The sequence below is a fragment of the Sus scrofa genome, chromosome 2 (assembly GCF_000003025.6).
Source record: "Sus scrofa isolate TJ Tabasco breed Duroc chromosome 2, Sscrofa11.1, whole genome shotgun sequence".
Lineage (NCBI taxonomy): Eukaryota > Metazoa > Chordata > Mammalia > Artiodactyla > Suidae > Sus > Sus scrofa.
The window spans coordinates 15,390,544-15,403,696 of NC_010444.4; the positions used below are offsets into that span (position 1 = coordinate 15,390,544).

Consider the following 13,153-nt stretch of genomic DNA (forward strand, 5'->3'; position numbering starts at 1 on the left):
CACCCGCTGACCCGCGTTCGCGGCCGCGGATTGGCCTGTGACGCGACCCGTCGCTCGCGCTGGAATCTGGGAAGGAGAGAAAATGGCGGCCGAGCCGAGCAAGACAGAGATCCAAACTCTTTTTAAGAGGCTTCGCGCAATTCCAACCAACAAGGTGCGTGAGTGGGAGGCGGGCAGGGCCAGGCACTGGCCGAGAGGGACTCCCCTGGTTCCCTTGGCGCCTGAGGGAGGGAGAGGGAGGGCGTGGACTGTCTTCCCGGGGTGTCAGCGCTCGGCCTGGACCTGGGGCCCCTGACCATTCGCTCATCGCCTTTTTCACGCAGGCCTGTTTTGACTGTGGCGCCAAGAATCCGAGTTGGGCTAGCATCACGTATGGTGTTTTCTTGTGCATTGATTGCTCCGGGGTGCATCGCTCCCTGGGCGTCCATCTCAGCTTCATCAGGTAGGGTCTTTTCGCGGCCGCTGTGCTTCCACCCTGCCGCCCGGGGTTCATCGGGGGAGAGTGGCTGCTTGAACTTGGATCGCCCTGAGTTCGGTATTTGCGATCCTCTCATGAGTGGAAACAGCCAGTGTGGGCCCCTTACCACGCAGCCGGTTCGACTCCGCATGTGGGTCAAAACTCCTTTCTTTCCTGACAGTCAGAATTGACATTCCGAGCGTCAGTTTCAGGGAAGAGTTATCTGCATTGATCTTGTTGCTGATACATTGGAGCCAGACTGTGGCTGTGCTTAAGGGGAAGGTCGAGTCCAGGCTTGAGTGCTTGAGAATTTGACCTCCTTTCCATCTGGAAAATAATTGGTAGCCATCTGACTAGATGGATGTAGAGCAAGGCTTTCATGGATAGGGTAGAATGGAGGAAACACGGTGGCGGCTGATGAATATTTCCTGGGCGCTTGCTGCAGCCCGAGGCCAAATGACAGGTGTGGGTCTGCCAGGGAAGCGTCTCCTGGAACCTGCTGGTAGGTGACACGCAGCCCTTGCACACAGGTCCACAGAGTTGGATTCCAACTGGAACTGGTTCCAGCTGAGGTGTATGCAGGTCGGCGGGAATGCCAATGCGGTAAAGCTCCTTCTTACCATCCTCCCACCCCCATTCTTCTGCCTGAGTACTGACTCTACAGTGACTTCTTGAAGGCTCTCTCAGTTTCAGTTAGGAGAAATCTCTGGTCTATGGCAACACTGTACCCTACTCTCTAAACTTGGAAATGTATCCCTGTTCTTCACAAAGGGGCTTTGGTTTTAAACCGAGCTGGACAGACATTCTTGGGGCAAGGCCAAGGGAGTTGGGGCCTTCGCAGTCATCACGGTCTTGGGGGCCTGGATGAAGGATGGGCAGAGTGGGTACAGCATGCTGTCCTCAGGCAAAGTTGAGTGAGGGCTGGGCTTCCATCATTCATCTCAGAGGTTCGAGACTGTGGTTTTTTGCAGGAGTTTCTGAGAAACTTGATGAAAAACTCTTGGTGTCAATAGGGTGTATCATCCTGTAGAAATAGTATCAGGCTGTTAGGAGGGACTGCCTCTTTTGCTCTGGGCTGAATCAACTGTAGCACGTTCTCTTCTCTTTGCTCTCCAGACAGCTTTCTTCCGCCAACATGGATGCACAGCCAATGATGCCAACACCAAATATAATAGCAGAGCTGCCCAGATGTACCGGGAAAAGATCCGGCAGCTGGGGAGTGCGGCCCTGGCTAGGCATGGCACTGATGTAAGTGCCTGTTCCCCCAGGCTGGGGACATGAGGTGACTGGGAATATTCAGAACCTTGGGTTTCAAGGGTGTTTTCTCCTTTCTAGCTTTGGATAGACAATATGAGTAGTGCTCCCAGCCACTCCCCAGAGAAGAAGGACTCTGATTTCTTCTCCGAACACACTCAAGTGAGTGCCCACGAGGAATGTTTTCATAGTTGTTCCTGACAGATGGAGTCCATTCACCTTGGTGTCATACCTCAGATGGGGAATGTCCGGGGCCCACAGCTGGGTGGATCCAGGTGTTCCCTTCTCCCCTCCCTGGGAACAGACCCCTATAAACTGGGGTGCTGAGGAGAAGCTTCTTAAAGGCCCAGGAGGTATCAGGAGCCCAAACACCTTTTCCTGAATTCTACTCCTGTGACAGAGGCACTGTGGATGGGGCATTGAAAGGCTTCCCTCCCCAGCAGCCCACCCCTGGGAGAAGCTTTCCCCTCTGCTGGGTGCTGAAGTCAGACTCCATTTGAATCTCTGCTTCTCTGCATCTGCATTTCTAGGGTTGTGGCTAAGACATCTAACCTGTCAAAAGCTCATTCTCTCCGATGGAGAATGTATCTACCTCAAAAAGTTTGTTGTGATAACTAAACGTATTTATATGCAAAAAACCCTTAGACTTGTGCCTGACACCTGGTGATGGTTGTTGATTGTTATTAAACTAGGGGAGTGGGTTCTGGCTCTAAGTAAATAGTGGAGGGGTGAATAGCAAATGTAATTTTACTTGATAACCTCCAGTCTCCTTTCCTTGTGGGCTTGGAATCAGATTATGTACCCACAAGGTATTTGGCACTCCTCGCCAGCAGGAATGGCTCATCAAGGCTTCTGTCATCTGACCTTTTCAGCCCCCTGCCTGGAGTGCACCAGCTACTGATCTGTCTGAGACCCAGCAGCCAGCCCCATCTGCAGAGAGCAGTGGCCTGGCACGTGAGTACAGCCCAGATTCCAACCATGGGCCCTGGTCCCGGCAAAGGACTTGGGGCTAAGAATGGGACACCTGGCTGAGGGGATGGGAGTGAGGGGTCTCCTACATCTCTGGGTGGGCGGGGATTCATTTCACTCCCTTGGAGGATGTGATGGGCATTCCTTTCTGTCAGAAAGCTGAGGAAAGCCAGCGCCCCTACAGTTGTCCCATCAGTTCCCTTAAGAGAAGGCTGTAGGAAGGTTTGAGCCTTACACCTAATTTCCACCATTGCATCCGCAGAACCAGAGCACGGCCCCAACATGGACCTGCTTGGCACCTCACCCAAAGCCTCTCTGGGTCAGTATGCCAGCTGGCAGGTGTGGGGTACCTGGGAGAGGGTGGGCCTCGGGGATTCTTTTCAGATCTGCTGTCCGGTCATGTGGACTGAGGTTCCTGAAGACCGAGCATCTGATCTCTGCAGTGGGGCCTGGGATTGAAGTCATGGCTGCAACATCGGCTGCAAGGACTTTAGAGCAGGCCCTTTGCATAGATGAACCTGGGTGGCTGGTGTCCCAGGCCTGGGGTCTGCCTCTGGTCGTGGGGCTGGGTTAGGCCAGCATGAGGCTGGGGGCTGAGGCAGACTTGGCCTGTCTGGTCCATTTTCTGGGATGGAGGGACAGCTCTGAGTTATTAATGGTTGGAGGCAACATTGTCCTTTCTCAGCCAGTCACTGGCCCCTCAGCTCTTTTCTGCTCTTTCCTTAATGTCTTTCAGACTTAGTTCGGGGTGAACAGTCCATTTGCTGACCTTGTTTATTCTATTGGCCCTCGGGGTTGGGGCAGAAAGCCAGCAGTAGACCTTCAGACTGACCGCGTGAGGGGGTTGGCAGGGCCTGCTCTGGAATGAGGCTCTCTGAAGGCCTCTGGGCTTGGGAGCAATATGGAGGCTCTGGGGTGGGACGTCCTGTTAGCCACAAGTCTGTTTCTCTCCAGAGTCCATGTATCTGTCACCTAAAGGGACTCTTCCTGCCAGAGGTAATGGCTGCTCAGGGAACCCAGCCCCTTGCTCGCTGGTTCTCTGCTCTAGGTGTCCAGGCTGGTGTTTGGCACTGCCCCTGCCTGGCAGTCTTCGTGTTGGGTCAGGGACTTTGTCTCTGGTGCTTCTGGGCCAGATTCTCGTGTCTATCTGCTGAGAGTCAGTAACCTCCCCTAACCTTACCTGTCTTGGCTTGGACATCCTGATACCATTGGTGGAGCCGGTGGCGGCAGCTGTGCCTTCCCCTGCCTGAAGCTGTTCTTTGTAGAAGCTCTTGCCAGGAAGCTGCATGGTGTGCACTGAGCTGCTGCCTTTGACCTTCCTTTGTTTCTGCTCACACCCCACCCTCTTTCTCACACAGAACTGAAAACCTCCCTCATTGGCAAGAAGAAGCCAGCGGCAGCTAAGAAAGGGGTAGGTGGGGAGAGGCAGTATGACAGAGCGGTCAGGACCTGAAGGTAGACTGCTTGGGTTTTCCCTTTGACCCGACCACTTACTGGCTGTATGACTTGGGCATCTTTTCTGTCAAAGAGCTGTCAGGACGCCTGTCTTCAGGGGGCTCCTGGGAGGAGCCGGTGAGATTGTCCTGAGGCCTCTGCTGGGGCTGTGTGAGCCACCTCGTGCACGGCCCCATAGAACCACTGTTTTGTTCTTTCCACCGTGCTGACTGGGCTCCAATTTTTTTACACTAAACTTTAAGGAACCCTTTCCTTGTGGGTGTTTCCATGCCAGGGAGGGGACAGAGGACATTGTGGTTGGCAAATCCCTTGTCACATGATTCTCCTCCCAGCTGGGTGCCAAGAAAGGCCTAGGGGCCCAGAAGGTGAGCAGCCAGAGTTTCAGTGAGATTGAGCGGCAGGCACAGGTAGCCGAGAAGCTCCGTGAGCAGCAGGCAGCTGATGCCAAGAAGCAGGCTGAGGAGTCCATGTGAGTGTTTGCCAGAGGGGCCCCGGCTCCTGCAGGATTGGGTGGGCAGATAGGGCAGGTCAGGTTGGGTACCAGCCTCTGACAACATTTGTTCCATCTAAGGGTTGCCTCCATGCGTCTGGCCTACCAGGAGCTCCAGATTGACCGTAAGAAGGAGGAGAAGAAGCTACAGAATCTGGAAGGGAAGAAGCGAGAGCAGGCAGAGAGGCTGGGCATGGGCTTGGTGTCCCGAAGGTGAGGCTCAGCTGAGGGGGGGGCAGGAAAATGCCATTGTTCTCCTGGGAACCACTGCAGGTTCTTAGCAGTTTGGGCTTCTAGGTTTAGTCTTCCTCCAAGGCTGAACAGGTGACCTTGTTTATTGTCTTAAAGGGCCTGGCACAGTGCTTGGCACATAGCAGGTATGTGCTCCATAAGTATTTGTTGAATGAATGAAACATAGGATCAGGTATTCTTCTGCCTTGTCTAAGAGGACTAGGGTGGTGTTTTTTCTTTTTTTTTCCCCTTTTTTTCTTTTTTGGCCATGCCTGTGCAGAAGTTCGGGTTAGGGATCGAACCTACGTCATGGCAATGTTGGATCCTTAACCTGCTAGGTCACCAGGAATTCCCTAAGGCAATGTTTCTTTTTTTTTTTTTTTTTTTTTTTTTAGGACTGCACCCATGGCATATGGAGGTTCCCAGGCTAGGGGCTGAATTGGAGCTACAGCTGCTGGCCACAGCCACTGCAATGCAAGATACAAGCCACTTCTGTGACCTACACCATAGCTCATGGACACACCGGATCCTTAACTCACTGAGTGAGGCCAGGGATGGAACCCGCAACCTCATCATTCCTAGTTGGATTTGTTAACCACTGCGCCACGACGGGAGCTCCTATAAATACTTTTTAATGAATTTATTTAAATGAAAATAATCCTTGAAATGCCTCTGTGGAACTTGACATGGGAGGAGAGAGAAGCATCATGAATTGGTCCTATCTGCCAAATTCAACACCTCTTCTCACTGGGAAACCAAATAGCATAAGGCCTTAGTGCATAAGGCCAAATTCTACTTTTTTTTGTTTTTGACCATGACGCGTAGCCGCTTGATGTGGGATCTCAGTTTCCAGGCCAAGGATTGAACTCCAGCTGCAGTGGTGAAAGCACTGAGTTCTAACGACTAGACCACTAGGGCATCAGGGAACTCAAATGTTTTCTTCTTTAAAAAAAAAAAAAAAAAAAATGGGGAGTTCCCGTTGTGGCACAGTGGTTAACGAATCTGACTAGGAACCATGAGGTTGCGGGTTCAATCCCTGGCCTTGCTCAGTGGGTTAAGGATCTGGCATTGCCATGAGCTGTGGTGTAGGTTGCAAACGAGGGTCGGATCCCATGTTGCTGTGGCTCTGGTGTAGGCCGGCAGCTATAGCTCCGATTGGACCCCTAGCCTGGGAACCTCCATGTGCTGCAGGTGTGGCCCTAGAAAAGACAGGGGAAAAAAAAAAAGATGGGGAGTTCCTGTCTTGGCTCAGTGGTTAACAAATCCAACTAGGAACCATGAGATTTTAGGTTCGATCCCTGGCCTTGCTCAGTGGGTTAAGGATCTGGCATTGCCATGAGCTGTGGTGTAGGTCGCAGATGTGGCTGGGATCTGGTGTTGCTGTGTGTGGTGTAGGCCAGTAACTACAGCTCCAATTAGACCCCTAGCCTGGGGACTTTCATATGCCGCGGGTGTGGCCCTAGAAAAGACAAAAAGACAAAAAAAAATAAAAAAAGATGGGATAATTAAGAACTCATCCTTTGGGAGTTCCTGGTGGCGTAGCAGTTTGGGATCTGGTGTTGTCACTGGAGTGGCTTGGATCACTGCCATGGCATAGGTTTGATCCTTGGCTCAGGAACTCTACATGTCATAAGTGTGGCCAAAAAAAAAAAATAAAATAGAAGGAAACATCTCATCTTTTGATGCATTTGAACTTCTTTCCCTGGTTTTGGGGCACTTGTCTTATTTTCCTTTTTTGTTCGTATGTGTCAGTTGGGGTGAAGGATATAGCTTATGGTGCAGCAAGTTGAGGACAGAAAACACTATTACCTGGTGCACGTTATCATTAAAATTACAACAGGGCCACCCTCCTTTAGGAAAACACAGCTGCTGTGTGGACAGGGGAGGTGTGCTCCAGTTCAGCACAGTTTCCATACTCCCTGCTAGGTCTCCCCCAGCCCTGGGCCCAGGTCGGGGAAGAAGGTTCTGGGTGGTGCCCCGTGAAGGAGAACGCAGGTTTCTGCCAGCAGCTGGGCATCTTCTCTTGTGTGGTGACACTGATGTTCACCCTTGCTCTCCTGCTCCGGCTTGGCTTTGCTCCACAGCTCTGTTTCCCACTCGGTGCTGTCTGAGATGCAGGTGATCGAGCAGGAAACCCCAGTGAGTGCAAAATCCTCCCGCTCGCAGCTGGACTTGTTCGACGATGTTGGTACTTTCGCCTCTGGACCCCCAAAGTAAGGCTATTGTTGGGATGCAGTCTTGGCCACCATGTTCCTCATCAAGATTCTCTGAGCGACTCTACTGTCTCCCTAGGTACAAGGACAACCCCTTTTCCCTGGGGGAGAGTTTTGGTTCCCGCTGGGATGCAGATGCTGCCTGGGGTATGGACAGGATGGAGGAGAAGGAGCCAGAAGTGACCATCTCAAGCATCCGGCCCATTTCAGAAAGGTAGGTTTCTCTAGGGCAGTGCCATCCAGTAGGACTCTGTGATGGGGCCACGTTCTCGTCTGGTGTTAACCGAGGAACTGAGCGTTTAGTTGAAATACCCACATGTGGGAATTCCTGTCATGGCACAGCGGAAACAAATAGGAACCATGAGGTTGCAGGTTCGATCCCTGACCATGCTCAGTGGGTTAAGGATCTGATGTTACCATGAGCTATAGTGTGGGTCACAGATTCGGCTCGTTTCTGGTATTGCTGTGGTGTAGGCTGGCAGCTGTAGCTCCGATTAGACCCCTAGCCTGGGAACCTCCACATGCTGCAAGTGTGGCCCTAAAAAGCAAAAAACAAACAAAAAAAACCCCAAATAGCCACATGTGGCTTGTGCTCCCAGATTAGAGAGTGTAGGAATCAGGCTTTGATTTGAACTGTACTGCCATCGCAGAAGGCCTAGTAGCCTCTTTTGCCTGAGGGTCATTTCTTTGGTGGGAAGAGCCTAAATTTAACCTTCAGTTCTGATCTCCCAGGGCTTGTGTGTCCTGGCCCTCATCTAATACTTTTAAAAAAGCATATTCCATGTTAATCTGGGTAATGCTTAACTGATAAATTATCTGATAATCCATTTGTAAAATGGGGACATAGGCAATAACTTCACAGGGCTGCCTGAAGGGTTAAAGGTAATGAAACATAAAACACCTACTAGCTCCGTGTCTGTGTGTCCACGCCAGGTGGAGGTGACCATGTACCTTTCCACACACGCTGGGGTGCTTTTGAGAGTAAAAGGGTGGTACTAATAATTACACCAGGAGAGTAGATCTAAATCCAGGCAGACCGAGGCATCTGATCACCCTAGTGGTTTGGGGCAGAAGCCTAGGCCCCTCCAAGCCCTCTTTCCATGCTGCCCAGTAGAGGTAACATAAGCCCTCTGTGCCTTGGCTTCAGCCTGGAGAAATGAGGGCCTCTGAGTCCCAGAGCCGTAGTCAGGTGGGGCCATGGTGAGCATCCCCAGGAGGCCGCTGGTGCTTTTTTTGTTCTCTGGTAGTAATGGGATAGTAATAACTGGAGTGATACTGTTCCCCGATAGCAGTGGGAAGAGGTGGAGCTGTTGTTTCATCTTCACCCCTCAGGGTCACAAACCGGAGGGAAGTGGAAAGCCGGAGCTCAGGCCTTGAGTCGAGTGAGGCACGGCAGAAATTTGCAGGAGCCAAAGCCATCTCATCTGACATGTTCTTTGGGCGGGAGGTAGATTCTGAGGTAAGTAGAGTTGTCTGCTCTGAGTCTGGAGGCAGCAGGTGGAAGTGGAGCTTCTTCCCTGCTGTTGTGGGCTTCAGCACCAGTGTGGCTAGATCTGTTTTGAGTTCTTGGGTTGTTGGCCTGGAGGTCCCCAGGCCGTGCCTTTTTTTCACCACAGTATGAAGCCAGATCTCGGCTACAGCAGCTCTCAGGCAGCAGTGCCATCAGCTCTTCAGACCTCTTTGGGGACATGGATGGAGCTCATGGAGCAGGTAGGGCCCCGGCACTGTGGTAGGCACCTAGCGAGGCCTGCGAGCGGAGCCGGAGGGCCCTGTCAATGCCAGGCTCCAGGTCACCCCTCCCCTTGCTTTTCCAGGTAGCGTATCTCTGGGGAATGTGCTGCCCACGGCTGACATTGCCCAGTTTAAGCAGGGTGTCAAGTCTGTGGCCGGGAAGATGGCTGTGCTGGCCAATGGTGTGATGAATTCTTTGCAGGTGAGGCTGGGGCTACGAGACCTGGTGTGGGGGAGCTAAAGAGTAGTGCTTAGAAGCTGGCCTTCTCCACCGCATCCGTAGCTACAGGGTAGCTAGCCCTTAGCCCCACAGAGCCTGCTCTTTTCCTGAAGGGGCAGCTTCCTTTCTTTGAGCTTGGTGCTGGGGCTGGGCCTCTCCCTAAGGCGATGCTGTGTCTACACTATTTCCCCCGCTCTCGTCTGCACTGTTCTCCTCCCTCCCCAGCTTCTGTGAGGTCAGGCAGGCCTTCCCCGTTGGGATCTGGCCACAACCCTTTCCTGGGTCACAATAAAATAGAAAACCACCTCTGCCAGGGTGAGATTCCTGCGCCTGCCCCTCCCCCCAGTACCCTAGTCCCCTGGGCTGTGTGGGGGGAGGGTACTGAGTCTGGGAGCTGCTGCAGGTTAGAGACTCTGACTTTGTTTTTTCTTCCTCCACCCCTAGGATCGCTATGGTTCCTACTGATCCAGGGTCATGGCTCAGACGTATGGTGTTGACAGCAGCAAAAACCTCATGATTCCCAGGCCTGGGATGCTTGCCTCGTGGAAGCTGGGGAGGAATGGTTCTTTTTTACATGTGGTGTGTGAGTGGGGTGGCCTTTGAGGATCTCGGGTGAGGGATGGGCGGGTACCAGCCCCTGACCTCTGCCTGGAGACTGAGCCCTTATTCTCCTCCCTCACACCTCCACCCCTGTGTGCTAGGTTCTCGTTCTTCCACTCCTGCCCCAAAGCTGCTGCTCACCTGTCCTGCCGCGCTGGGAGTGAGGGGAGGGAGTCCCCTCAGGATGGCTGATTCTGGGTCTAGCTCTTCCCCAAATTGGGGCAGTAAAAAGAGTAAGGCTTTTTGCTGGCTCTAGGATCCTTCCAGGCCGTCTGGGGGTTTGGCCCCCGTCCTCTGAAACCAGCAGGGAGGTCTAGAAAGTTCTGCTGCACACCGGCCCCTGGGGGAGGCAGGCCCTGGACTTGCTGCTGCCGTTGCTGCTCCGGGAGAGGACAGGGGAGGGGAAGGACCTTCGTCTGGGCCTCACTAAGGGCTAGAACCTTCACCTGGTACCTAACGGGATCAGACTGGAGGCCCAAGTGGTCTCTTGCTGTCCCACGGCCCCTTTTTACAGTGATCACCTGGAGGGGTCTCTCTCCTTCTGGGTGTCTCTGAGTCCTCCTATACTATCCATCGTGGACCACAGAACCCTCTGTCCCCTCCTGAGCCTCTGTCCCTTCTCCCCCTGCTTGGTGGCCATGAAAGGTCTCATGTGCCCCATACTCTGCTCTGGATGCTGTGAGCATAATGCTGGCTCAGGAAGAGAGGATGTGAGGGACAGAAACAGGCTCCCGGGGCTCACCTTTCTTCCTCGGCATCATCTTGGTTTTAGGGGGCCCTGGACAGCACCCAACCCGAGAGCCTGGGGCGCCTACAGAGCTGCAGGTCTTACCCCCCAGGCCACGCACTGTGCCATCCTTGGTGCCATCTTCCCTGCCGTGCCGGCAGCCTGGACCCACCCCACCCCTGGTGGGCTGAGGATTGGGCTCCCAAGCAGCACAGACCACTGTCCCCACCACCCTCTCCCCTGAAGGGATGTGACTTTCTTTCTGGACTGTTTGTATTGAAACAAAGTAGTGTCAAATAAAGCCCTGATGGGGCCCTGGGCCTCTGTTGGTCTGAGTGAAGTAGTGTCCTCTCTGGATCCTGCCTCCCTGCCCAGTGCAGGCCCCTCGCTTCACTCTCTGGGCTCCCACCGATACAGGCAGGGTGTCGGTGCCGAAGCTGGGGGCACTCTCTCCGGGGCCTCCGGCTTGTCTCTTCTGTGAAAGCCAAAGGCCCCTGGCTCCTCCGCCCTGTGCTGCCGCGAGGTCCGGTGCAGCCTCAACCTCAGCACCCTGTTGCACGCGGAGGAAAGAGTGGGTGTTAGTTGGCCCTTTAACTCACGCACTGAGCTGTATGGCTGCAGGCAGGCCAGCAGCTTCAGCAGCCCCGTGCCTTATCCCAGCAGTAGGCTTGGCTGGGGATGAGTGTCTCAGTGGAGTTTAAAAATGAGAATACACAGACCTTAATGGAACCCTTTTAAATCTTCTGAATCCAGGAAGAAAGTATGTGTGTATGTGTGTGTATAATCCCCTGGCTTGGGGCTCCTGGAACATCTCTGTGCCACCTTAAGGTAAACCACTGGCTTGGGAGATGGTTGATTAGAAACGATGGGTTGGGGGAGCCATGGGGCTCTAAGCCAGTGATTTCCAGAGTGTGGATCTGGGCTTCCCAGGCTTGGGGGAGCAGGAAGTGTTCATAAACCAGATTTCTGTGCCCCCACCTCAAGCTGGAGCTTGTCATTGTAAACAAGCTCCCCAGGTGACTGACGAATGCCAAGGTTTTTCAACTGCTCTCTATTGGCTGGAAGCTGGAGGAGACTGGGTCTGAGTGCTCACCACAGGGCCTGGAACTGCCAGCCCTGGCCCGGTGCTGCGGGACTGTCCAGGGGCTGGTCTGGGCAGGGATGAGCACAGGAAAATGGGTATGCCCAGCGGCTCAGAGGAAGCAGGTCGCTCTGCTTGGGGCCCTGGGTGTGCTTCCTTTTCTGGAGGATCCCTGCCCAGTTCAAGCAACTTGAAGACCCCGCCTCATCTTCCTCCGGTCTTGGGTGGAAGCTGGTACTGCTTGGCCTGTCTTGTTCACAGCTGCATCCCCACTGCCCTAACCCTGAGCAGGTGCTTGGAAAATGTTTAATGAAACTGGCTGGAAGGCTCTGCAGTGCTAACCCTTTGTGGCTAGAGTCTCTCAATTTATGGGAACTTGGCCTTGAACCATCTGAGCTTGTTTTCTCAAGGTCCATTCCAGCTGTGAGCGCCTTTCCCTTGAAAGGTTGAGGTCGTGTGCGGGATGTAAGACCTTCTTTGCTCATTATCTGAGGCAGGTGTCCAGGCTTGAGTGGTCCTCTGGCCCCTACTTCCCAGTCCTGCCAGAAAAAGCTGGGACTCGGCACTGAAAACTCAAACTCGCCCTTCCCCTTCACCCTTCGGACTAGTGGTTTTAGACTCACCACTTACCAGACACAAGGGACTTTATTCATTTCACACATTGAACTATTAGACACAGAGGCGAACTGAAAACAGTTTTTGCAATTGTCTTGCCCACCCTTCTCCATCTTACGGCTGGTGGCTATTATTCCAGCAGAAAAGAAGGCCACCACTGCTGTGTCCTCCTAATATCTGCATCACTGGGTGCCACCCTTGACCATGCAAGGTCCTGCATGGTCTCCTTGGAGTTGCTCTGAGGAGATGACCCTTACACAGGGATGACCATCAAAAGGCTAAGGCCAAGTCACCATTCCATTGGCCTCAGCTCAATCTTCTGTCAGCATGTGGCCTGATGAAAGGCTGACAGGGCCAGGGAGAGGAGCCTGTTAACTTAGGGTCACTGCTCAGCCTGGCTGATGATCAGAACCCCTCTGGCCGGTCCCTGGGCTGGGGCCATTACTTAGCCTTTGACCAGCAGAGGGCAGCATGGTACAGGGCTAGGAGAGAAGGCTGCGGGCGTTCCAAGGGCTGTTGGGGGAGCAGGGTGCTGGGCTTGGGAGACAAGACCCTTCAGATTCCTCAAGTCTCAGACTCATCTGTCTCTTCAGTGGAGCCATCGCTCTCTGCATCCACCTTGCGGGCATGATGGAGGGGTCTCCAGGGGGAGCCAACCCGGGGAGGGGGCCGGGAAGGCAGGCAGCTGGCCTCTGGACCGGCAGTGACCGGGTTGACCAGGCCTGGGATCTGCGCCAGCCTGAAGGAGGGAAGAAGCCCGGAGGGCAGGGAGGTGCCTCCTGTCCAGAGACCAGGACCTCCGCACTCACTCTTGCATGAGGATGAAACCGTGGGCTGGGTTCCCAAAGGACTCAAAGAGAGGATACCTCAGGCCTCTGCTGGCCCCCAAACCCTTTCCTGACCGAGGGGGGTGTTAGGGACAAGCGCGGTGTGACCCGTGCCAGGGCACTGCCATGGCTAACTGAGGTCTGGCCCCCACAAGGGGGCAGCACCTATCTTCCCACCTGACACTTACAGGCGTTCCAGCTCCGCATCCATAGCTGGGTCGTGCATCAGGTCCCCTTTGTCAGGCAAAGCTCCTAGGAGGTAATTAGGGGACACAAATGTAAT

At 53.8% G+C, this 13,153-nt stretch overlaps 2 protein-coding genes across 5 annotated transcripts in view; one reads left to right on the forward strand and one right to left on the reverse strand.

The window, feature by feature from the left end:
• ARFGAP2 (ADP ribosylation factor GTPase activating protein 2) lies at positions 4-10,687 on the forward strand. Of its 2 annotated transcripts, XM_013994334.2 has the most exons (17): positions 4-154; positions 324-442; positions 988-1,060; positions 1,574-1,705; positions 1,793-1,873; positions 2,584-2,665; positions 2,943-2,999; positions 3,635-3,676; positions 4,039-4,091; positions 4,468-4,604; positions 4,707-4,838; positions 6,941-7,069; positions 7,149-7,283; positions 8,402-8,528; positions 8,686-8,779; positions 8,884-9,002; positions 9,465-10,687. In XM_013994334.2, the coding sequence occupies exons 1-17, from the start codon at positions 83-85 to the stop codon at positions 9,483-9,485; spliced, it is 1,605 nt and encodes a 534-aa protein (XP_013849788.1). In that variant the 5' UTR covers positions 4-82; the 3' UTR covers positions 9,486-10,687. The 2 variants fall into 2 exon arrangements, with proteins under 2 accessions (XP_013849788.1, NP_001231481.1); NM_001244552.1 differs by lacking the exon at positions 3,635-3,676 and having other exon boundaries at positions 60-154.
• The window catches only part of C2H11orf49 (chromosome 2 open reading frame, human C11orf49), a 205,477-nt gene continuing 202,930 nt past the window's right edge, over positions 10,607-13,153 (reverse strand). Inside the window, 2 exon segments of one of the 3 annotated variants that reach the window (NM_001244835.1) lie at positions 10,607-10,897; positions 13,059-13,122. In NM_001244835.1, the coding sequence (NP_001231764.1) occupies positions 10,738-10,897; positions 13,059-13,122 (224 nt within the window). In that variant the 3' untranslated portion in view covers positions 10,607-10,737. 3 annotated transcript variants of the gene reach the window in all.